General features: G+C 43.2%; 3 protein-coding genes across 5 annotated transcripts in view; 2 read left to right on the plus strand and 1 right to left on the minus strand.

Moving 5' to 3' along the window:
* Window positions 1-1,096, plus strand: part of mnat1 (MNAT1 component of CDK activating kinase) — a 33,685-nt gene extending 32,589 nt beyond the window's left edge. For both annotated transcript variants that reach the window (XM_008283941.1, XM_008283934.1), the window contains one exon: window positions 828-1,096. In XM_008283941.1, the coding sequence (XP_008282163.1) occupies window positions 828-948 (121 nt within the window). In that variant the 3' untranslated portion in view covers window positions 949-1,096. The remainder of the gene's footprint in view (window positions 1-827) is intronic.
* Window positions 1,094-5,205, minus strand: trmt5 (tRNA methyltransferase 5). 2 transcript variants are annotated; one of them, XM_008283913.1, is made up of 5 exons: window positions 5,165-5,205; window positions 4,435-5,015; window positions 3,131-3,255; window positions 2,366-3,005; window positions 1,094-1,393 (listed from the first exon to the last, which is right to left on the minus strand). In XM_008283913.1, the coding sequence occupies exons 1-5, from the start codon at window positions 5,203-5,205 to the stop codon at window positions 1,332-1,334; spliced, it is 1,449 nt and encodes a 482-aa protein (XP_008282135.1). In that variant the 3' UTR covers window positions 1,094-1,331. The 2 variants fall into 2 exon arrangements, with proteins under 2 accessions (XP_008282135.1, XP_008282143.1); XM_008283921.1 differs by having other exon boundaries at window positions 5,150-5,199.
* Window positions 5,206-5,323: 118 nt separating this feature from the next.
* Window positions 5,324-17,486, plus strand: slc38a6 (solute carrier family 38 member 6). Its single transcript, XM_008283953.1, has 16 exons — window positions 5,324-5,582; window positions 7,579-7,709; window positions 7,829-7,902; window positions 8,518-8,570; window positions 8,684-8,723; window positions 10,761-10,839; window positions 12,762-12,847; window positions 12,922-12,980; window positions 13,056-13,127; window positions 13,532-13,588; window positions 14,089-14,168; window positions 14,264-14,364; window positions 15,721-15,845; window positions 16,205-16,349; window positions 16,541-16,635; window positions 16,726-17,486. Exons 1-16 carry the CDS (start codon window positions 5,490-5,492, stop codon window positions 16,807-16,809), a joined length of 1,374 nt encoding a protein of 457 aa, XP_008282175.1. The 5' UTR covers window positions 5,324-5,489; the 3' UTR covers window positions 16,810-17,486.
* The last annotated feature ends 7,958 nt before the right edge of the window (window positions 17,487-25,444 follow it).

Genomic DNA, 25,444 nt, shown 5'->3' on the forward strand with positions numbered 1-25,444 from the left:
TGAGCCTCCCCACAGGTGTTGGGTTACTCTGTAAAGCAGCTTGAATGGGCATAGAAATCACAGAGTGCTGTCTGTGCTCTTGATTCCCATTTCACTTTGAAGTTTCCCCAGCTCACAGGAACAGGGGCCACAAAGCCAGACTCGTGTGAGGGCTTTAGACCTCTCTGCCAGGACTATGGCAGGAGTGGGAGAGGGTTGGGGAGTGGGGAGGGGGGTGTTGTCTCAGTTGCTGGAGGACTTTGCTTTTTTAGCTTTGTAGTAAGAAACGACAAGAAAGCAGTACAGACCACTTTCTGAATGCACAAAAACGCTTGAGAAAGGATTAGAGCGGGTAGGGACACGGGTCAAACCCCCCCAACACACACATAAGTGGAGGGGCAGCTATGACGGCGGGGACAAGATGTGGAGACTGAATTAACAGCTCCACTGTTTTTCCGTCTGCGCACGAATGTGAAAATAAACAGTGACTTTTGGCTTTGCTTAAGAACCCGAAAAGGGGCTTTGGCAGGATACATCTGTAAGCACTTAAAAAATAAAAGACACCTATAATACTTTAATAGAGCCATGTTGGAGAGGCTTTTAGTCACAAGGTGTTCCACTGTTAGTGTTTGGGTACGTCTGTCTTTGTTGATCTCATCAAAGGGCCAAAGGGTCCCGAAGAGCCAGAAAAAATTACCTCAAGTGTGGATTTAATGCAGAATAAACTTAAACTCAAGTTACACTCACAGGATCCACTTTTAAAACCAGCTCTCAGGCTGCCAGTCAGGCAAATTATTTACTAAATATCTCAGCGCTGTTTCTGAGCAAAGCCTTCTGTGTGTTCTCAGGTATCTGAACCACGTGCGGGCTGCCATGCCTCAGGACACAGCTGGAGGATACACCTCGGCTCTGGCGTGTTATCGAGCCGTCCAGGATGCTTTCAGCGGGCTGTTCCCTACGAAAGGCTGAACCCGACCAGAGTCAGACTGAATGGACTATAAATACAGCACTGCTACCACGGTGCTGCTGTGGTGGGTAGTGCTCCCACACATCACTGCTCATACTTTTTTATATTTTCCGTTACTTTTATTTGTAAATAAATGAAAATTAACACTGAGTGTTTGTCCGGATTTATTTAAAAATGAACCAACTCAGCATTTAGTAAAAATAATAATTCTAACATTTGGGTGTGAACACAAGGAATTAGTTCATCAAGCTGAAGCCGAGTCAAGACTTCTTATGACATGATGCAACAACATCTGTAATAAGATATTAAATGACAGGTTAAAAAAAACAAAAACTGTCAACTTAAATGTTTCTTGCACTCCCCACAGTGCCGGTCGATACGATTATTACGTTGAATGTGTACTTTCTTCACACTTCTGTCTCTTTGGGGCTGGTTCCTCTGATGGCTCTGTGGACACAAAATACAACTAATCAGAGAAAATATTATAAAATTATAAAGCAAAATGCACAAAAACGCAACATAGCAGTGAAAACATGAATATTCTACATATGATCTCAGTGACAAACATCATGCTTCCCTAAGTTATATAAACCAAATGTTCCAAACATTCTGAAAAATTCATTGAAATTGCCAAAAAAACAAAAACAATTTTGCAATTATGTCCGTTTCTTTTGTAATTATCTTTACTTTGACACTTAGGGATTAACAGTTTAAAGACCTGGCCGGTTCTCTGATCCAATATTCTGCAATTTTCCAACATTTTTCTTTTGTTTTTTAAACGATTCCCAATAAATTAATCTAACATTGGACTAGTTTTACTCTTATGCAGCTGCCTCTCTATCTGTAGTAGCTCCATGTTGAGCAATGTTCTGCCAACAGCACCATCTGATCAGTCACATGTCATCACAAATAGACGATCAGCATTAATCTCTCTATTAATTAAACATATTAAAATTACGTGAAACTTAAACAAAGGCATTTTAACTAAGTTTTTTGTTGGTTTGTTTGCAAGATTTTAATAGAAAGACTTTAATTTTCTCCTTGATTATTGATCATTGGCTTGTTTAATTTGTAAACAATACTTACAGAAATTCTCCTTTTGCACACAAATATAAAAGGTACAATTCTCACCATGGAGCAAACCATAATGACGTTAGGTGGTCATTTAAAATTGTAATTAAGATTTAGAAAATGGTTTCATATTAAAAAACAAACGTGCTTGACCTGGAGCTTAATTCCTGTTTTAATAAATACAAAAAATTAACAAACAGGGAATGTGGAGGTTGATGCTTAATTCATAGACCTTTCATCCTCTGTGTGGCTCTGCAGCCTTCTCTTATAAATGCTATGACTTTTCATGTTTCATTTCTTTGTTCGGTTTACATACAGTCGTTATCAGTTTGTTGTTGGATTCCTCACCTGTGTGTTCATCATCACTGCAGAAGAGGACCTCCTTCGGTAGCGTGAATCTTACACACATCATATCTTTGTTGGGTGCTACGTTACGCACGAAATGCACAGAGCATCTGTTCTCCAGAGGGAATCCGAGGCTGCGAGAAGCCCTCTGCACCACGTCTGTGTCAGGGTCGTCGTCTTTGGAGAAGCCGTAGCAGTAAACAGTCGGTAGGTTCTCCTCGCAGGGAGGCTCCTGGTGCAGGAGGCCTCTGAATGCATCCAGGAACTCCAGAGCTAAAGCAGGCAGGTTCATCACCACATGAACACTGGCTTCTCCTTTCAGCAGCGCAGGCAGCTCCTGCTTCAAAGGTCCCTGAATGAACGCTCTGCCGTCCAGGTTGAAGCTTCTCACTTTGCTCTCCACCTTGTTGAGTTTGCAGTTGTGCTGCAGCCACCGGTAGGACTCTGGGTTGAGATCGTTGGCTAACACGTTGGCACCCAGGCGGGCAGCTGGGATGGCGAAGGGCCCCACGCCAGCGAACACGTCGAACACAGCGTCACCGCGCTTGATGAGCTGCACCACTCGCTGGTGCTCCGTGCTCAGCCGAGGGTTCCAATACACACGAGAGAAATCAAACTCGTACGTCACCCCGTTTTCCTTCACCTGCAAATAAAATGACACAACAATCTGTCAATGTTCTGAATATACAATATTTAAGAAAGACTATGATGTCTGAGAATCTACACAGACATATGCTGGCATCATTAACATAAACTGACTGCACATACTTTGGCGACCATGTTCTCCTCTCCAGCCAGCACCTCCATCTTGAAGTTGCGGTAAGTGGAGTCGATTATGTTCATCTTATTGACCACACAAGTGACACCAGGATTTTTGTCCATGATCACCTGACCTACAGCAGAAGCAGCAGAGATATAACAGCACTGAATGTGACTTCATTGCCCTGATAACTGTGATAAAATACTCTATACATCAACTGTTTCAGTAAAGAAATGGAAAAATCTGTCAATTATCTTTGTAACAGCCGAACCAGAAAACATCAATCTAATCATGTAAGTAGAAGTATAACCTGCAGGGGAAACATGATTGTAATCTTTATTTTGCAGAGACGTCACCAACGCTTTAAGTGTTTTTTGTTTTTTTTCTTAATCAGATTTGAGTTGTGCTTCTATACATTCAGCTCTTTATGTCCCAGTGGCCATTAAAACTGCATTTACGGCTCTCTCCCCTATTCATTCAGATAGGAACCTGATCTTGTTAGCCCAAAATAACTGCCTGACTGTTCTTACCAAGATAAACACAAAGTTATCAAGGAATAGTCGCCATGAATGTTTAGACACAATGTAATGTGTATAACTGTTTTTTTAGAATATGTAAAGAAAGCATTTTAAAGCATGAATGCATTTAGTTAAGAACCTGATCATTGCTGGTAATAATTTGCTTATAAGCTGCATATCCTGAAGCAGATCAGGTGAGACACTGTAAATATCTTCTGGGCCTCTAAGTCCTGGGATAGCTGCTCATTTTGCCCAGCTGCTTGTCCAGCCTTTCCCTAAATGTCACTTCAAACTGTCAGTTTCATCTTAGAGGGTGGTTACTAACATAGATATAAACTGTGGATGAAAATATTTTCCAAAAAGGGAAAAGTCTGCAGAAAACACAAACACAACAAGAAGGTCAGGTTTGGTCATAGGTCATGGAAATGTGTAAATGCTTCAATTTTGCATGTAGCTGACCTCGTTTAACATCGACTGTCTTATTTGAATGCAGCTACTTACTGCAAACACAGTAAAAAAACTTGTGACTCAAACTTTGACAAAAAAAAAGCTGAAGAATCTGAGGTGGTGAGATATGACGAGTCCTTTCTAATCATTACTCTGATAATTATGAAAAGTATGTGAATTACATGTTTGGTCCTTCATGTCACTAGAGCCTAAAGCAGGTAATGATCTTTGTCAAAACACCAAATGAGAGAAAAAATAATTGGTAGGCTGCTAAGATGAACTGAAGCTGTTGACACTTGAATTAGTCACCATCTGTGTTGTTTTGGATGTAAATCTTTCTCTGGTACCTATGAGGTTCCTGTACGGGAGCTGGTGGTCCCTCAGGTTCATGTGTGCGATGTGTCCCACCCGGCTGAACGCAGAGGTCACGTCCTGCCCTTGAGGCAGCACGGCCTCCAGCACCTCTTCACTCTTCAGGTTGTCGTAGGTCAGCCTCAGCTCGTAGTAGTGCAGCTCCTCGGCGACGCTGAACGACCTCAGAGCCTCCGCTTCGGCCTCGCTGAAGGAGCTCGGCGAGGACACTTTGTGAGGGTCCAACAGGACTAAACGAAAGTCACTGCTCTCCTCTTTGTCTTGAACCACTCTGGGCACCCCTGGGCGCTGGATGGTCGACTTCTTCAGACTCTTTACTACTTTATTCAGGACCCTCGTGGGCACCCGTAGAGCTGGGACTGTGATGTTCTGTGTGAAGGCCTCTTTGTCCAGAGAGGTCATTCCCCTGACCTCCAGTGGCGGCCGGTACAGTTTAGGCTCCATTATGGGCTTCAGAGCAAACCCGGGACGGGCTTCAGACCAGAAGCTCCGGTGCACTGCGGCTGGTTTCAGACTGCTGGGAGTTTGTACAGCTGCAAAGATCCTAGTGAGGAGCCTGTAAAAACAAAAGCGCTGCTGTTACTGGCCAAAAAAGTGAACACACACATCGTAGCTGCAAAACAAGTGTACACAAGACAGCTTATGACTCTAACAAACAGTAAATGTGCTGCTAATGTCGAGAAAACTCACATTCAGAGAGCTCACCTCAACATCCTCCGTCCACCGGCATGCTTGAACTGCGTCATCGGTGGTGGACCAGAGCCGGTAGCTGATTGGACAATCGAGCGGAAAGTCGATTTTTGATTGGACCGTTATTTGCTGACGTTGATAAATGCGACGGAAGCGAGAGGCACATGACGGGATGATCAACAACAACAGAGAGCAGCTGACAGGTTGATAAGAGGAGAGTTTTACAGTCTTTTAACAGAAGATGGTTTCATAGCTCTGCTGCTTTCACGCTAACTGCAGTTTTTGTGAGTCTGACAGTTTGTTTTGTGAAGTTTTTTTTTGTGCCTTTTCGTTTTTCACAATGAGCAACAGTAACAATGAAAGCACAGACTTTTATAGTCAACAAATTGCCGGGGACACTGAAGGCGACGAGACGACAGCTTTGTTAAGGAATGTAAGTACTAAAACACAGCTAGGACACTGTGAACATGTACATTTTCTGTAAGCTTGTTAAACTGTTTGATCAGAATGTCTACGGACAGACATCACATGCTTGTTCTGAACTTCACATTTTCAGGTTCCTGTTTTTTGCTTCTGTCAGCACTTGGAGTTAAAGTCCAGCCTAGAACAGAAACTACGCTATGGCATAAGTTATTCTTCTAAGCACGTATTCACATTTCAATTAGTTTTGAAAAAAATAAAATAAAATGCAGCTTGCAACAGCTGCAACAGCTCAGCCACTGTTTTGTGACTGAAGTGATTAATTGGTTGTAGTATTTTTTAAGAAACGAAATTCAAAATTCACTGATTCCAGCTTCTTAAATTTTAATATGTAATAGTGTCTTTAGCAAGCTTTTTTTTTTTTAACAGAGCACCTCGTCATACACAGACGTTATTTAAAGTGCTTTACAGGCAAAGATAAAAAATAAAATAAAACATGCTAAAGATAAAATACATAGTTTAATTAAATATGAATAAATAATTAGAATAATTAAAACACCACAAGCTCTTCAAAGGCTAAGCATTAAATTCCTTCATTTTATTTAAATTTATTTTAGTAATTTGAGAGAAACAGACACATTTAAACGGTAACCTTGTGGACTACCAGAGTCAGACCAATATGTGTAGTTTTTCTTTACTTGTAGAAAACAAAGTCTTTAGGTTGGTAAAATCTCTAAATTCTCACTAACGATACAGCAGCAACAAGCACGGTGTCCTCAGTGGTAGTTATCCCATTCAAAAAATGTGTTACTGATGCATCATGACTATTATACATTTTGGAGTTGGTCTAATAACTTAACACCAGTGTTTGGTTCTGGGAGTGCAGAGTTTTTTATTGTGGGTGTCATTGTGGATGCTGTTAGTGTTAATTAGCAGTTCCATCATTCACCATGTATAGTAGCTTCAGAGTTTGACTGCAAATTGTTGGTTTCTATATGCAAATTGGTTTTTGGGTGGATTATGTTCTTTGGAAAACCTTAGCAGATATTCTAAAGATGCAGAGAAATTTGGATCTATGTGATGTTTTTGTAGGATTCATTAGTTGCAGTGTGTGATCTGACCCCAAGTCAAAGGTGATGGTAGAAACAGCCATTTATTTAAATTAATGCCACTGTGTCATGTCGTGATAGTGTATTTAGTTCAGCCACACATGGTTCAAATACGTACCACACATCTTAAGCAACTATCATGACCATTTTATCTAGATTAATTACCACTCACCAGTCAAACTCCAAACACTAGACATAAAACAGAAAAAATGATAAGATGACAAGTGATTTGTCCTTGTTGTTTTGCTCACCACTGTGCTGAATTAGAAACCATATGTGCTGGGGTTTGCTTTCTCTAAATGCGACCCTAAACATGGAGAAGCTGGTTAATAATCCATCTGTATGCACTCATGAGTTTGTTTTTGTCACATTACATCGTTTTACCTGGACACATTTTTAGTATTTTCATATCTGTGTAGTTTCATTTGCAGCATTTTTTATTGTACGCTGCTACCAGTCTACATTGCCATTCATCTGGTGTCAGAGTTTACTTCCTGTCTTTCAGTACTGTAACACGGTGAATCAGATTCAGCAGCCTGCAGGTCAATCCAAGCTTGTTGTGACACTGACACCAGAGTTGCCACTCGTTCTGTCCAGGATATCCCCCATTACAGAGGTCAAGCAGTTTGGGCAGCTCCCCTTATCCTGAGCTCAGGCAGCTGTCCCACAGCCAACAGCTCAAATCCCACCCCATCCATTCCCATTTCCATTCCCTGATCCTACATGCCACTGCAGTGTTGTTTTATGACATCCATCATCAGGGCCAGCCAGTTGTTCTTAATACTGTCATGAGCGTTTCTCCTAAGGCTCTTACGAAAATAATCACATTTCTTCTGCTGATCATTTGTCTTTATGTTCACAACTTTGCCTCTTCATCATTGTGTTTACATCTGTGTGCAGGCAACAGCGCAAACCAGAGCCAAAGGAGCCTCCCTCGCCTCCTCTGTGTTCAACCTGATGAATGCAATCATGGGCAGCGGCATACTGGGACTAGCTTATGCAATGGCCAGCACTGGAATAGTTGGTTTTTGGTAAGAGTTCTCTCACTTTTTCTCTCGCTTTTTAAATATCTGACTGCTTTTTAAATACATTTTACATAAATATTACTTTACATAAAGTAATTTATGCTCCATCTCCCTTTCCCTACTAGTATCCTGTTGCTCCTGGTGTCCAGCCTGGCAGCATACTCCATACATCTCCTGCTAAAGCTTTGTGACCAAACAGGTGAGAGACTAATGATGTGCACACTGTCTAACTTTAGAGAACACGTTCCTGTGGGTTTATCCTGGGGCTTTTATTGAGACTGCACACCCTAAACTGCCCCTCTTCCTTTACTCGTGGTTAAATCAGGGTGTGGGCCGGCTAGCAGATACAGTATGTTGTGTGTTTTACGACCGTGTTGCCTCTTTAACTGTATTTATAAATTGTGCCCCAGTTGTCACTAAATCAGGTGATATTTAAATAATGTTTTTAACATAAGGAGATGAAGGAAGTAGAGATCATAGTGGGATGAAGGATATTGAAGTGCCTAAGAGGTCCCAAATGTGTGCACATCTAAACCAAAATGTTTACATTTCAGGACTTACAATCTAACTGCACAATTTTGGGCCACAAATATAACAATGTACCTCTTTTTTTAAAGCATTTTTGTAATTAAAAAAATAATAATTACAAAAAATTGTATTGCTCTGTATAACCTTATATTACTTATTTGGAGCCTAAAAGTGTGTATTGTGCCATATTTCTGTCCTATTAATTCCCTCCCTATTCCTGTTATGTGATGTTAGGGGCGTCCTGCCATTCATTTTTAACATGTAACCCTTTTTGGTTTGACTCTAGGTATCAATTCATACGAGGACCTCGGAGGGAAAGCCTTGCAAAAACCAGGAAAAGTAAGTGTTGACTTTTGGACTGCAGTGCTCAGTCAAAAAGTTCACACACTTCCATTTCCAACATGAGCAGGAAACTCATTCCCCCATAACAGCCTTTTCAAAATTCTTTTTAGGTTCTGGTTGGAATTGCTATTCTCATCCAAAATATTGGTGGTAAGTCGGCCTCCATTTCAATGTGCAGTTACATGCATTATTTCTGACATGTTGGACATAAACCGAATTTGTGGTTTTCATAGAAGCCGAGTGGTGAAGAGGGTGAGGAGTGCTGCAGGGTCAGACTCTGGACAGTTTATTCTGGAGGCAGACAGTGCCTCCTGCTGGTGAGCTCAGAGCTCTGTGCCGAGGTGTCCTCCCTCCTGTCGGGCTATTATCTGGACTCACTGATAACCTCTGACCCTGTAGCCGCTGTCCTCTCAGCCCTCTCCCCTGGGCCTGAAACATGACTTCTTCTCTTACCGATCGGTGATGGTAAACCCACTCCCCAGCCCCTGTGAGCAGAGTAACCTAATGGGACCCCTCCCTTTATTTTCCCCTCCCCCTTACCTCTGTCTCTCTCTTAGTGCCATCTCTGTTCATTCCTCAGCCACAAACTGTGCTTCTCAGACAGGCGAGAGCTGAGGTGATAGCTCCTCTGCAGTCATTAGTGGCACGGCTGAGTGGATTATTGCCGTGCCCTCTGGTATGTTTGTGGTTTTCCCAGCATGGGGCAGTATGTGTGAGAGCCAGCACTCCAGCATGCATCTGTCTATACCCCGGGCCCCTTTTATAAGAGTGCAATTAGCCTCACTCTGGGTAAACATTCATCTGCACTGCCAAAGGCTGATGGGCCAATTGACCTTAATTACTGACCAGCCCAGGGCTCTCACAGCCTGCCTCTCCCCTCGCTCTTAATGAAATGAAAGTGGCTCTGTCTTATGTTGAACACACTCTCTCGCTATTTGCTGACCACACACCGAACCTCAATTTTCCTCGAACTTTACATACATGCTTATTATTCGAACATGTTTTCTTACCACTTGGCCAATAACAATCCTCTTTTCTTCACTCAAGGGGCCTTTATTGTTTAGAGATGTAAGTATTATCCCACCAGGAACTCCCGCAGAAGTGTTGTTGTGCTCACAGTAACCAAATGCATGAAACTAAACCATTGCATCATGCCTGCTGTGTGATCCCTGTCAGTGCGTCTTTATTCATGCGTGCGGTTGAAAAACAAAAGACTTTTTTTTTTTTCTTGGTCATCGTCGTTGTCACGGTTTATTTAAATTGATGGATGAACTTTTGCAGGCGAGACTTTTTTTGGCCGATACACTAAAGCAACTGTTGCCTCAGAATAACCTCGTATTGACAGATTTTAGTGCTTATAAATGGCAGTAGTTTATTCTCAGAGAGAGAATGTCCTTGTGCCTGTGTGGGCTGGAGGGTTATTGGAGGAATTTTCTTTTATAAACAAATACAGGATCTGAGGGATTATGGCTAGGCTTATTTAACGGCGAGTGCAAGACCTGCCCCGGGGCAATAAGGTCCCAGCTAACTCTGGCTATGCCTGGCTTCACGAGCCTAAATCCCCTAACACTATCTCCCTTTATGACTGACCACACACTGCATCCGAATCCCCTTTTTCGGACCAAACATGTTCCCTTCTCTCTCTCTCTCTCCACTTTTTCCTGCTGGAGTTTGAGGGGCTGGTATGACTTTCATTAAGTGACCCTGATCTTCTCTCTGATTGGCTATCTAAGCGTACAGGGAAGTATCCTGTTTCCTAGTGAGGTGGAGAAGGGGGAGAAGTACCTGGATTAGCGTCAGAGATCATTATTGTTAGAATTCCTGCCCCCCTCCCCTCCTCCTCACACTTCGTCATCCTGGCTGCTGCTCGCCGTCTCCAGCAGTTGGAAGACCTGCATAATGTCTGCTCCTCCACACCGAGGGGCTTTGCTGGTGATCCTCTTGAGCCGCCTGCCCCTCCCATTTGCATTAACTCAGCGCAGTGGTACCCCCCCGCCCCGCCCCGCCCCACCCTGCCATTTCCTCGCAAAGGAAAACGCACATCATCCTCACGCAGCACTTTAGAATTGTTTGTGGCAGCCTACAGTCATCCTCTGTGTTTTTGATTCAGTAGCCTGGTATGAATGTGGACTGGGTTTTTTTTTGTTTTGTTTATGTCTGAGCCTTTTTTCCTCTCTCTCTCCTCAGCCATGTCATCCTATTTGTTCATCTTGAAGTCGGAGCTTCCTGCAGCCATCAGCAGCCTCCTGAGCCCAGGCAGCGCCGGGTGGGTATACGCAACGCTGTGAGCGCCCTGCTTCGCCAAAAAGGAAATTCAGTTCAAAATCCGTCACAGCTGCGGCAAGAAGCGAGTCATCCTTTAAATTAACTACACCAAGATAAAGAATGAGTCACTCCTGCTCCCATGATGTTGTAGATTATACCTTTGGCCTGCAAATAAGTCAAATTTGACACTTCTGCACCACAAAACTACACAAACTGGAATTAGCGGGCCAATGAGAAATGCATGAATAATGCGGTGGAAGAAGATCTCTCACCAAACCGCTGTACACTACTAATACTTTCTCTGTGAGCGACTGGAGGGAAAGCTCTCTGTCTGTTTTATAACGTGAAGCATGCCAACAGGAAATGTATCCATGGTAGGGAGACATTCATCACCTATCAGCAGCAGCAGCCTGCGTCTTTCATTGGTCTGCGTGGACGAGCCTCACGGAGAAATCCCTGGCCAAGAATGTAACTTCTATCAGTTTATTATTGGCCACACTGGTTTAAGCGAGAGTTGTAGCTGCTCTCAGCCCTATCCGTCAACATCTGAATCTTCCCCACACAGCTGCTTTGTATTAGTGCTCTCCTTTCACCCCCAAATCTCTCACACATGTTCCCCGGAATCAGACTGATACAAGGGGATATCAGTTTTGCCATTCTAATTACAGCTCACTGCTGAGGGAAACAAAACATTTCTGTTAATGAGCGGCTTTGGGATGTTAACAGACACACAGTCGATCCCATCAAAGCCTAAATAAACGAGTTGCTTCATATTAAAACGCATTACTTTTTTTTCTGGCCCATTTGTCACAACGCGGCAGAGCGAAAACAAAGTCGCTGTGCCGTCTTCTTGTGTTTGTGCTAACAGGCTCCATGTCCTGTTTCTCTCATCGAGGCCAAAGGCACGGACAGCTGTGCGCTCGGGGTTGTGCTGCGTCGGCCAGATTTGTGCTGATCTTCAGCGCTGCGTGGAGATCGACTCAATTGGCAGTCATACTCCAACCTTAACTGAAAGCTATCCTGCATCTTGTTAGAGCGTGAAATGTTCCACATTTCATGGGTCTTCTAGGTATCCTGTGCCTTTACAGTAAGCCTGGAGGATAGATCCCAGTGCTGATTTATTTATTTATTTCACTACATCCCCGTGTGTGCGAGGCGGGGGAAGGAAGCTTAATTAAGCTGCTTCACCTAAACTCAGGACAACAGAGCTTCCATGTGGGAGCAGAGGTCCCCCCGACATCCACTTACAGGCCAGAAACAGTGTAGACGCAGAGACAAATCCATCAGCGCCGACGGTAACGCCACAGCTGTGAAACTGCCAAACAGGGGTCAGTGGGTGTTGATGTGGTCGGAGCAGGTGCTGCTGACTCTGGGAGCCCCATAAAGAGCAGTGGAGCCAGTCCCTCATGACCCCACGCTGCCGTCCAACACACAGCAGCGCCATGCAGCACCCTTTCCACCCGACCCCGACCCCAGCGGAGCCAGCATGCCTTCCACATGTGTCACCTCCAACACCACCACCACCACCACCACTCCGCCTCCTCCACCTCCTCCAGCTCCCCAATCCCGTATAAACCGCCAAGGCTATCCCTCAGCAAAGGAAAATATTATTCCCCCTCTCCAAAAAACCCCGGCAAGTGAAATGCGGTCTCATCTGATGGAGCGACACAACGTTTGCATGTGAATTACATAATTGTTATGGTTTGCAAGAGCTAAAGCCCTTAATTCGTACCACATGATGAATCTGTCGCTCCGTATTTGAGCACGAAATGGAGACAAATTTCCAGAGCCGGCCCATCTTAAGGCAGAGGAAGATTAATCTGCGCTGTCCCTGACATTTCAGGACCTGGGAGATGATGATGAGAAATGTGGCTTAATTCAAACATCAACCTTTTTTTTTTCTAATTCCTGTGTGTTTTTCAGAAACGCCTGGTATGAAGATGGCAGGCTGCTTCTCGTCCTTGTGACACTTTGCGTTGTTCTACCTCTGGCAATGTTACCTAGAATTGGTAAGCTATTTGATTTAGTAGCTCCTTGGTTTTCCACTGTGACTGCTGAGCTGATCTTTCTCTCCTCCTCACAGGCTTCCTGGGCTACACCAGCAGCCTGGCCTTCTTCTTCATGCTGTACTTTGCAGTTGTGGTGAGTTCTGACATAAACCCCTAAAAGTCCATTTGCTTCTTCCAGTGCTGACTCGTTGCTTCCTCTTGTCTTCAGATCGTCGTGAAGAAATGGTCCGTCCCCTGCCCGCTGCCTCATAATGTGACCACCTTTTCAAGTGCCTTCCAGGTAGCAATAAACAGCCTGTCTATCAGACATACATAAGATACCAGAGGTCTGAGGTAGGTAGTCTGGACCAGACAGCCATGACCAGGGGATTAGGAGGAAAACCCAGGAGATTGAGTTTACTGATTGGGCTCTGGCTGATGAGGACCAGAGACGGCTGCAGAGAGCTGCCAGTCCTGAAGGGAAGGAAGTCCAGGCGACCTTACCTGATCCTGGAAATAAACTCTGACCTTTAGGAATGCTGCAGACCTCACTATAACTTTAAACCTGGCACGGGTTCACGCAAAGCTTTTAGCTCCAAAACAAGACAGTGGAGTTCAGCTTTCTCTTTCTGTTTGCAGCAGCACTGCAGAAATCATCTCCTCTCAGAAACATCACGCTCCCTCTGCTCTCCTCGTTTTCTCCAGGTGTCGAATTCCTCCGACTCAGAATGTTCGCCCAAACTCTTCATCATCTCCAGCAAGGTACGCATATGAAACCTGTGTTTTCCTCTCGCGCTGCACATGCACAACCTTCGAGGTGTCGGTGAGAAGCTGTCGAATGCGGGTCCGCGGCAGTTGTTTGACTCCGATGACAGTTCACACTTTCACCTATGGAGGTTGAGGAACTCGAGCGCGATACGCAGCTGCCATTCACATTGATGTTGGACGTAAAGGCCATGTGTTCATGTGACGCTGAGAATTACACTTAGCACGTGTAGCAAAAATAACTTTATGCCGCTTTCTCGCAAGATCACTAAAAATATGCCCAACGCGGTGTTATAGGTGTTTATTTACTTCTCGGAGTACATTTAAGGAAGTTGTCAGAAAGTTCTCACCTTAATCCTGCGCGTCACACTCAGCAGCGCAGACGGTAATCACCGCTACACAAACTATACCTCGACCCACCTGCCCCCTCGCTCTCGTGTCACCGTGTAAGCTGATAAGTTGTTAATGACGGCTGTGTGCTGACTGATGTGTTGCAGAGCGCCTACGCCATCCCCACCATGGCCTTCTCCTTTCTGTGCCACACGGCCGTCCTGCCGATCTACTGCGAACTGGACCGGTCAGCGCTGCAGCTTCTAGCCTTTGCATTTACTTCCACTTAAAGTCACTGCATGTTAACGTCATGCTCGGGGAATATCTCTTCATGTCTTTCAGTCCGACCAAAGCCAGGATGCAAAAGGTTTCAAACATCAGCATCAGCCTCAGCTTCCTGGTTTACCTCGTTTCCGCGCTGTTTGGCTACCTCACCTTCTACGGTAAGCCAGCAGGGACACACATCGATGTCCTTCAGTTGTTATTAAGATCCCAAACGGGCGGTTTGGCAGCAGCATAACATCCAGACAGACGAACGTGGAAGAACAACAACACACAACACAGTGCTAAGTGTTGAGTAGACAAAGAATAGATACAAGATTCAATCAAAAAAACTATCTCGAGACTGTACCTACAAACATCTGACACCATACCGGATTTAGAATTGGCTGCCATCACCAAGTGGTCTTCTTGCTGTCATGTTAGCATGTCAGGCACCTTCTGCTATCGGTGGATCTCCTTCAGTGTTTTTTAAGCACCGATCCTTTAGTTTGAATTTATTTTTGTTGAAGAGGAAAAAGTCAAATCTAGCGAGTAATGCGGGTAGGTGACTGTTATGTTGTTGTGGTCAATAAACCTGTGCATCTCTAACCGCAACAGCACTGCGAGCAGGTGGATGTTGCTATTGGAGCCATCAGGCCTTAATTTATGTCATTTGTGGCAAGAATTTTGTGGGAACAAATGCGCAAATTGGTTGTCTGTAGCATGAGAGGAGAGAAGTCTTGGTACCAAAGGGTGGCAGCTATCTGGGAGCACAGCTGGAGATCAATTTAAAACATTTCATTTTTTACATTTTGGATTGAGGTTACCAAACCAACCAATCTGGAGAAAGACAGAGTTCATAAAAGAGCTCTATCCACATTAAATAATCCTAGTTTTCTGAGACAGTAAAGTAGTTTTTGCACAAATGCTTCCATGTTTACATCAAAATGCAGTCAGTCATCAATAAGTTTTAACAAATATTCATCACTAGAGCTGGACAGTATGAGCTTCAGTTTAAAATCAATAATGACGTCTTTTGTTTTGGATGTATTCAGCTGCAAATAAGCATCCTTGCAGCATTTTAAAAATAAAGAACTGAACCATAGCTGGTTTTGTTATATTTCAGGAAGAAAAGGTGCCATCTGCTGACTACAAGAAATGCCTGATATTAATTTTGCTTGTGCAGCCATTTTTAATATGATATAATACCTTTAGCTGAGCTTGTTCTGCTAAGATCTGGGGTTGTACGGTATAAAATGAGATAATTAAATGTATAAATAAACTCTTTGCATGTGTCTAGTTACCACCCTGGTTTGTTTCGTCTGTCATCTTCAGCACCACTGTGGCTCGTTTGCGACTCTCTTTAGGCAAACCGAACCTTTAAATACGCTACAAACAGAGCCTAATAGGTAAAAGTAAATGCCTTCTGATATGATGTAGGCCAGGACTTTATTCCACCTGCTTCATGTGAGAACCCTGTCTGAAGCTGCTCCACCTGTGCTCAGCGTTTCTTCGCTCTTCTTTCCCGCTGCTCGTAGCTCACGTGGACTCGGAGCTGTTGCTCGGTTACGATCAGTACCTGCCTCGAGACATCATGGTGATGACGGTGCGGTTGGCCATCCTCCTCTCTGTGCTGCTCACGGTGCCACTGATACACTTCCCCGTGAGTAGAGCGACTTCATGATACTGCTGATCCCTCCTTCGTTGAATTCCTTGTTCATAAAGCTGAGTAAAAACAACAAACGGTCGAAGGTGCTTCATCCTAAACCTTCCCTTCCCCTCCTGCTGGTGCACTTCTGACGTTCTCCTTCGATCTGACTGCATTCTTGTGTTTTCAACAGCCTTTAATAAAAAATCAAGTTGTATTTGGTTCTTTGCTTATGTCTGTGTTTTGCTCACTGATTACAACTAAAACAGTCAAACCCTTTCACCGCTGCCAACAAGCTCTTCCTCCCGACTAAAACAACACCGAGTGGTCAGAGTCTGTTTGGCTTCACTGAGCTTCATGTGTGTTCGCTGCAGGCCCGTAAGGCTGCCATGTTGCTGCTGTTTGGAGGACGTCCCTTCTCCTGGATCGTCCACATCGCCACGACCCTAACCATCCTCGGCGTGGTGCTGATTCTGGCCATCTTTGTGCCTGATATCAGACAAGTGTTTGGAGTAGTAGGTGGGTGATACTTTTCAAATATAGGGAAATAAATGTTTTTTACTATATATTATCCTAGTTTTAAACTATATGCATTTGTTGTTGACTTAACGGTTGACTTTTAAATATCTGGATCTGATATTAAAAGCTCCCATTCTGTCAGTATTCTACTTTTATTGATTATATGTTGTCTGCTTTTTTCTGTGCCTCAGGATCAACAACGTCCAGCTGCCTGTTATTTGTTTTCCCGGGAATCTTCTACCTCAAGATCAGCAGCCAACCCCTCAGATCCTTCGACTCCATCGGGGTAAATACATACAGTTCAATATAAATCAAAAGCCGCAGTCGTTTACATTTTTACTTACATTTCCATCGTGTGCTCCTCTCGTCTCTCCAGGCCATACTTCTTGTGGTCTTTGGCTTGATTATGGGCGTCACCAGTTTGTCTCTCATTGTCATCACTTGGGTAAAGAGCTCCTGACCTCCTCCGGGCCCCCACTTTACCAAATCAAGAGCAAAGAAAGGGAAACGTGCACCAAAGAAACTTTATCCTGAATAAGGAAAGGGAACAAACGAATGCTCACCAGCACCACCTCAGGCACTATTTGTATAGTGAAGTAGTTCAAACACTACTTTAGTGTTTTTTCTAAGTTAGAAACATAGACCAGCTCTTTTTATTTTTTATATCTTCTACATGCTGATTTTTAAACTGTACAAAATTCAGGACAATCTATTTTTTAAATCTTCCTGGAACAACAGATGGATGACGTTTAGTTTATTTAGTGTTTTTCTATGCGGACGATGATGCACTTTATGTACGACCGGGTTCGAGTGTTTTGAAATGTTGTTGACCAGGTCAGTGTCAGGTTTTCTTAAATTTTGTTCAAGTCACATTTTCACGGATACACTATAATAAGTTTTTATCCTCTGATTTAAGGCCAAATGTTGTTATTCACAGAAGAAATTTAAATTAAGTGTCTTGTTTTCACCCTTTATTTCACGTGTTACTGTCGATGCTCCACTCATACTCCAGGATTCAGGTACAAATATTTCTGCAAACTTTGCCTTCTTCGACAAATGTGATAAAAACCAAATGTAAAAATAATTTGTTCCTTTTCTAATTACTGGCATTTAATAAAAGAGATATTGTTTATGTGATGACATGTCGGTTGGCTCTTTATCGGCGTCGTGGAGAAGCTCATCAGTCAGAACTGGTCCATGTGTTGGACTGGCGGGGACGCCCAGACCTGCTCCTCTGTGTTTCGCTGAGCGTTGGGCCTGCGGCTAATGAAAGCCACATGCTCTGTACGTTTCTAATCATGACGCTGTTTAGATTGTCTTCATGCTGCCGCTGGAACCTTCGGTCACCCGACTGCTGCTTTTAATCTGAGGAATTAGGCAGGACGGGCCGTCGTCCCTGCACAAAGCAGTGGCTGCCTGGTTTTCACGCCGCCCCCCCTCCTTGGTGTTGAAGGAGGTTCTCTAGAGCAGGAAATATCCGGGGCCTCCTCTGAAGGACACTCCCATCCAGAACAGGCATCACAACTGCTGCTGGGTGTATATTTGGCTGTCATATGTGGAAGACGTGCATGAATGTAAATCTAATCTCTATTAGTTGCTTTTTGACTTTTTCTCAAGTTGTTCTGTGACGTATTTGATCATTTGACCGATTTGGTTCAGATGTAAAAATGCCTCGACGTGTTTTTTTTAATGCCAAACCTAAATGTGAAAAGTGACTACAGCAGCTTTAAGTGTCTCTGAATGCGATCAAGCATGAAGTAGCATGAGCTTAATCTGACAATCCTTTACATGATTCCATGCGGGAGGCTCATGTGCAGCACAAGATTACCACCTAGTGTCAGACGGTGTTCACAGCAGCTCCCGTCCTCCTCCTTTCATGGGCATTCCTCTCCTGCTTTATGAAAACCCTTAACTAGGAAGAGATAACCAGATGCTCCAATTTTCTCCCAATTTTATCATGTGTTGGAAACGTGCACGCTAACACAGACCAGAGCTTGTTTTTATGAAGGCCCGACTGGGGCATGAGCCCTGAGCCCGGGGTGGGAGTGTTTTTGTTTAGTTAAACTCACTCACACCCTGGGCTCATGTCCAGCAGTATGACAACACCATCTCCCAGGGTTAAAGGATGGAATGAGGCGGAGGAACGATGGTGGGCTCAAATTAAGCCCCTGTTGGCAGCCTCCGCTTCGGTGTTGTTTTAAGAGGTGTCGGCTGTGTTCTTTGAAAATCATTTTCTGTTGTTGGAAATCGGAATAACAGCTGGCTCTGATCCCACTGTCCTCGCTGTGACCTTTAACATAGTTAGCATCTCATTGCTCGGACGTGGAGACGAGAGAGTTTGGGAACTTCTGGATCGGATCTGCAGAAAGTACAGTTTATAGGCGGCACTGTTCGGTTTGACTTTGTGTTGAGGTGACTGCAGCGGGATTAATACCACACTGGAAGAACACTCTCACAAGTAAAAGTCCTGTGTTTAAATCTTACCAAAGTAAAAGTATTTAATGATAATGACATGTTAAAAATTAAAATACTCAATGCAAAAAAAATCCTCGATGACTGCTATAACCTCAACAATTTCCCTGAGGTTCTACCAAAGGGATCAGTAAAGTTCTATCTGTCTATTTATCTATCTTATACTAGCACAGCGTATGATTAGATTGTTATTTCTCATGCATCAATGTAAAATCCTGATTTTACTCTCACATTTGGGGCTCATTTTAAATTAGTTTTAATGGGACTACAACTAATTATGGATTGATCTGCTGACAATTTCTCCAATAATCGATTACTCGTTTGGTTTGTAAAGTGCAAAATCTTGTTTTAATTCCCCAAAGTGACCCTTTCATCATGTTTGTTTTATCCAGACAACAGCCCAAAGCTCAAAAAAAGTAAAAAATACATTCAGAATATCGTAATAATCAAAAGAAATCTTTGTTTTCACATTAAAAATGACTTGGTTTCAACCTGTCAGTCCCATTATTGACCAATTAACTTGATGTTTCAGCTGAACTTGTGCAAAATTGTTAGTTTAAATAATACAAAACTGCAGATTTTATAAGCTCTCTTTATGTTTTGTGTGCCAAAAGCTTCATTTTTTTAAGAAGCTGTCATAAATGAAGTAAAGTAAAATGTTATTTCCACCCAAAGAGGAAAGTGTCACTTAAAAAAAACTAAAAAGTATTGAATAAATGTACTTAGTTACATCCCAGCCCTGCTACAGATCAGCGCCGGCACACAGCCGAACCTTTTCCTCTTCCTGTTTGTGTTCCATCGGCTCAACGTGCCGTCGCAGGTAGTGGATGTCAGAAACTGCAGCAGACCTGAAAACACGCACAACATCTGCTTTCTGTTTACCCGCGTAATCTCGTTCAACAGGCATTCCTGGCTGAAAGGTGCTTCAAGGGTCTTTTCACATGAGCTTTTTAATGCCGGTTGGCATGATGAGTGGTTTTCCTTGTTAGTCATGGTAGGGACTGCAACTCAGCAAATGCCATCGATACGCGAGTGTCATCACTGATGAAGTGCTCTCCATTTCAATTTTTTCCCCCTTCCTCCCATTCTCTCTCTTCCCTCCGTCTACCTTCACTCCATGCTCCTTTTCTGCTTTTAATCAATTTCCACGCTCTATCAGTAAACATGCTCTTTGTGTCACAGTAAGAGCATTCCTCGCTCTGAGGACTCTTTTTGAGACAGCAGATGCTCCGGTCATAGGAGAATGTACCTTATTTACCAGCACACTCAAATTTCTTCATGCTTTTCATGAAATTATATTGAAAAGGAAAGTTTAAAGTTCCAATTGGAACAGTGTCAGCGAACAAAACACGAGGGGCAACGTGTAACGGGAGAGAATGAGAGTTTTTAACAGCTCCACTGACTGTACTTATCCTCACACATCTTGAGCCATGACATTGTGCAGCTTGACATTGTTATCATCCTCTGCTTTTTAGCCAGTGTGTCTCAGACAAACCAGTGCTGTCCTTCACCCTGCTTCTATTGTGAGCACCCGAGAGTCTCCATGAAACACAGAACGCTGCGGCGCTTAACTATTGTGTGCAGTAAACATGCTGCTGTCTTGAATAGAGACTCTTGAAACTGGTGAAGAAGTGACTGACACACACGTCGCCTCTCAGGCCACAATCAGGACCAACACAATAGCAGGAACACAAAGACATCAAAAAGAAGAGACTCCCAGATTGCCGTCTCCATAGTCACCAAAACATCACATGGCTGTGAGGGGGAATGACGAGTGATTTCATCTTGTCGGCCAAAATCAAAAGTCGAAGGTGAAAGAAGCCTTCTGTAAATAAACAAGCGGAGCTCCTGCGATGCTTTAAGAATTGCAACGCTTGGTTATTTTGGCAGATGATGATCGGGGCTTCGGAGGCAGGAAGGGCACTGATGGAGGCCCAGTGGTCAGCAGCACAGTGTGGGACTCGCTCTGTGTTTTTCAGCGGTGAGTGAGGTTGAGCTTGTGTCTTTGCGATCCCATCAGCCCCGGGCTGAGCTCTTAATGCGGCCCTGACGCCTTTCTGGCGCAGGGGCCACGCTGCCTCACATCTGGAGCCAATTACCCTGGAGGGGCTGTGACAGAGCCCCCACCTCCACCACCAGCTCCAGCACCCGCTACACTCCGTCCAAAGCAGCTCTGACCACTCTCACAGTTACATTCCTGCAGTTTTCACAACAACGGGCTTTATTATCGTCAGTCCCTTTTTCCTCTTTTTCTTCTTCCTTCTTTCTGCCTCACAAAACACACATCCTGCACCCTGAGAGGGATTCTCCTTTTTCCTTTTAGCTAATCAGCAGAAGAAAAGAATCAAATAAGACACCACCGTGTTAACCACGACGTCCTGTTTGCTGTATGTCATCTTCTCTCTTGAAAAATGGGCAAATATTTCAGTTTTTAAAAGAGGATCATGAACTCATTTGAGTTTCCTGCTAAATTTTGGCATCATTCCTGCAGATGTAAAGTCGTGTTTTCCTGTGGTAGAGCACCGGCAGTAAACACCATTTATGAATAAAGCACATTTAGCACCACTGCTGTGATTTATGGAGTGCCTCTGCGTTCACACAGGAGAACCCCGGGGATATATGTGTGTGTTTGTTTCTACACAGCCTTACCTGAGGAGAGGTTGGGCTCCTGTGAGCAGACTGTAGGATGAGGGGGGAGTTATTCCTGGTGCTTGGACCCAGTGACTGATGGATGTAATTGAGTTTGTGGTGGTGCAGGAGGGGCGGCGGCGGTGGTGGTGGTGGTGGTGGTGGTGGGGTGTATGTATACTGGCCCCGCAGGATTTCCCTCACCGAGGTCAAAAGAGCTGGGAACGGGCTTCGCCATATCTGGGCCGTATTCCCTTTAGTCCCCTGTTTGGCACCAATGCTATGCTTCATTAGCTGCAGCTATAGGGTGTACCTGGGCAGGGAGCCAGCGGATTGAGCTGTCCAGGGTTACACAGACATAAATTGGAGCGTAGACTGTGAAGCAAATGTGGAAACTCTACAGGTGGCTGAAATTAAGTTGTATACAGAGAATCAGCCTGCTCTGAAATATGGCTTCTTCTTTTTTTTCTTCTTTTTTGTTGCTTGTGTGCAATAAAACGTTGGCATCCTGAGGAGATACATCAGAAGTGTGTGTTCATGCCGGTGTGTGTGTCTGAGGCATGCACGTGCCCCAGTGTGTACATGTACACATGTGGCTCAGAGGTTTGTGTTCTCAGTCTGGTGTCTAGAGTCATGTAGCGCTGCAGACTTCTCCCATGAGTGCATAAATTCCAGATTTGGCCATGACAACCACTTACAGGGAGAAAGTCAGACTGGAATGAGGAGGAAACGACGCAGGGCAAAGAGCCACAGAGTTGCCAGACAAGAGGGAGAAAAAGAGGGGAACCGCTGGCAGAACAAAGAAACAAAACAAATCATCCGGGACTGTAAAAACGCCAGGTCTGGCTCCGTAGTAAAACAGGACGGAGCACAAGGAAAATATAGAGATTTTTAAAGTTGCTTCATCATAACAGACAGGTAGGCAGAGAAGAAACAGGAGGATGGAAGGTGAGGCAAGAAAAAAAATAAATAAGGGGATTTATCAGTCTCAGTCTGCCCTCTGCTGGACAGCTCAGCAAGAGATTTAGTGAAAAGAGGAACACTCCTATGCCCCTTTTAATACTGTCTAGTCACAAAAATACCATTTAAAACCTTGACTCCAAAGCGTTGGATAACAAATAATGTAGGCGCTGAGCGTGTGCTTGCTCTTGTTGGTCAAGGTGATCTGCAGCATAAATTTTAGGTGCACAAGTTTTATTTTGAGCTGACAAAAAAGCCTCGGCCGCTGCTAGCCGCGGGCGTATTCACACTCCGGCACCGAGGCGATCCGCTATCTGCCTGCTTTATCATTACGACCTTCTCTGCTCAGCAAGGTCGTGTCTAAGAGGTTGTTTACAAGACAGTCTGGATCCGAGGGATGTGCAAGATCTGGGAGCCCGGCTCTTTATTTATAACAGCTGGAGCGGCGAGATGTGGAGCACTGACATGTGGCAGAGTGGGGTGAGAGGTCAAGTCTAACACCAATAAAGTGGAGACTTTGATCGTGGCATTTATGGATGGAGCAGGCAGAGCACCCTCAGAGAGAGCAGCAGAGGAGAGAGTGGCATTTAAAGAAGAAAGGAACAGTATGGCAGCGTTTAAAAAGACAGACAGGCCCAAAAAAAACAGGGAATGAAGTGAATGATGTTTCACTTTCACTCTAGGATTTGGTTTTTCTGTCGCTGGTTCATTTACCTCAAATATGTGAACACTGGAGGAGTCATCAGAACTGGAGGTGATTAAAAATTCTGCAGATTTTTTGAAAGCAATTAATCAAAATTTGATCTCGTAAATGCCAAACATAGTGACATTTTTATATCAAATGTTCAAGAGCTCTATATCCTTGCATTCAAGAAGCATGTGGACCTGCTCATATTAACATTAATTCATTTAAACAATATCTGATGTAGATTATTTGGTTTATTTAAGGACTCCATTGAAACCATGAGGGCGCCTCCAGGAGTCTATTGCCCTGATGGAAAACATGCATTTTATTCATGCATCTCCTCTTCACTTAGTGTTTTATTTTTTTTTATAATATATCTCCCTAAAAGCTGTTCACAAAACAAGATGCTCCTCGCAGTGCTTTTAGGTCAGTAGTTTTCATCTGCAGTTTGCACGCTTGTCATCAAATTCTGTCTTTGAAATTCCATTTTTTGCAGCATGGTGAAGAAGATCTTGTTAGTTTGGACGCCTGCACATGAAGTTCACTTCACTCCTAAGTAGGAGTAAAGCTTTGTTTGAGCACCTAAAGGCTCAGGGAGAACATTAACACTCCAGCCAGCTGACCAGACGGTTCGAAACCAGAATCATTTTGCTGATAAGATATTGTGGAATAGAATAGTGAATAATCTGGTGCTGTGGGACGGCTAACAAATCTCCTGCTGCACAGGTTCAAATCTATATGTATCTATAAGCCAATGTAGGGACCTAAGAATTGGAGTAATGTTCTCTCGCTTCTTGGTAGTCTAGCAGCAATATTTTAAATGAGTTGCAGATCTTTAATGGTCTTATTAAGGAGGCCAGTAGGAGTGCATTACACCAGTGTATTTATACGTAGGAGAAAACGTGAATCTTGCTTGGACGCAAAGTTTCACGGTTTTGCTGCGTTTTTAAGACGAATAAAGGTGCTTGGTGCAGCTGCTGAAATGTACATCCTCACCAACGATCACAGCGAGATTCTTGACCTGAGGGTTAGTTTTTAGTGAGGTTTAAAGGAAGCATTGTCATGTCAAGGATGTCGTTCAAACGCAGGAGGTGATGGTTGATAGCTGCTTAACCTTCCTTGTGAACAGAAGCCAGTTTTTCTTTTCCAGGAGCTGTCTGACAATCGCCAAAGAGGTAAAAAAAAAAAAAAAAAAACACTGTTAAGAAGCTCGTTGACAGAATACTTTGAGCAAGTGCACGGTTCAAGATGTTGTACTATTTATTTGAATATATAATACTGGATATGAATTCAGACACGAAAAACCATTCTTCTTTTGCATAGGATGGAAACATCATATTGTCTGCAGGGCTGAGTTGAACTAGAAAAATATCTGATATTTTATTTTTATTGGTGGAAGAAAAAACCTTTTTCAGTTAACAAGAGTTCAGGAATGAGTGTTATTGATATTTCTATTAATGATAGCAGAGGAAAGCAGGAAATGCATCTGTTCTGTTCAGGTGTCCCAGTAAGACCTGCCAGTGAAGCTGTGAGTCAGGATACCAATACTTGTAATCCGAGGATACGAACTAAACAACACCAGGATTGTGGAAGTGAATTAATTGTGGCGTCTTGAGTATTTTTATCGCACGGGGTTGCTGCTTTTAATTAAAGTTTATCACTGATTTAACCCTAAAAACTCTTCACTGTATATCAAAGTTTCACACGGATGTCATTCAAAAACATGTTGCTTCCTTTAGAACGTGAAGCTCGAGCACACCAGCTCACCTACAAGTCTGCTCCAACAGGAAAGAAAGAAAGAAAGAAAGAGTCAGAAAAAAAAACAGAAAAGGGAAAAAAGAAGGAAAGAAAAAAAAGAACAAAAAATGAAAGACAGAAAAAATGGAAGGAAGGAAAGAAAAACAAACCAAAAAGAAAGAAAGAAGACAAAACTAAGAAAGAAAGAACAAAGAAAAAATTAATAAGAAAAAACAAACAATCAAAAGAAACAAACAAAGAAAAAAAATTAAGAAAAAAGAAAGAAGAAAGAAAAAACAATCAAAACAAACAAAGGTAGGAAGGAAACAAACAAACAAACAAACAAAAACAAAACATACAAACAAAGGAAGGAAAGACAGAAACGAAACAAACAAAAAAGAAAGAAAGATGAAAAAGTAAGAAAAAACAAAGAATCAAAACAAACAAACAAAGGTAGCAAAGAAAGAAAGAAACAAAAATTTAGCAAAGAAAAACTAAGTTTAGGAAACAAACAAAATTTAACAACAAAAGAAAGAAATTTAGCAAAGAAACAAACAAACAAACTTTAGCAAGCAAACAAACAAAATTTAGCAAAGAAAGAAAGAAAGAAACT

This window comes from Stegastes partitus, unplaced genomic scaffold, assembly GCF_000690725.1.
Source record: "Stegastes partitus isolate 25-593 unplaced genomic scaffold, Stegastes_partitus-1.0.2 Scaffold8, whole genome shotgun sequence".
Lineage (NCBI taxonomy): Eukaryota > Metazoa > Chordata > Actinopteri > Pomacentridae > Stegastes > Stegastes partitus.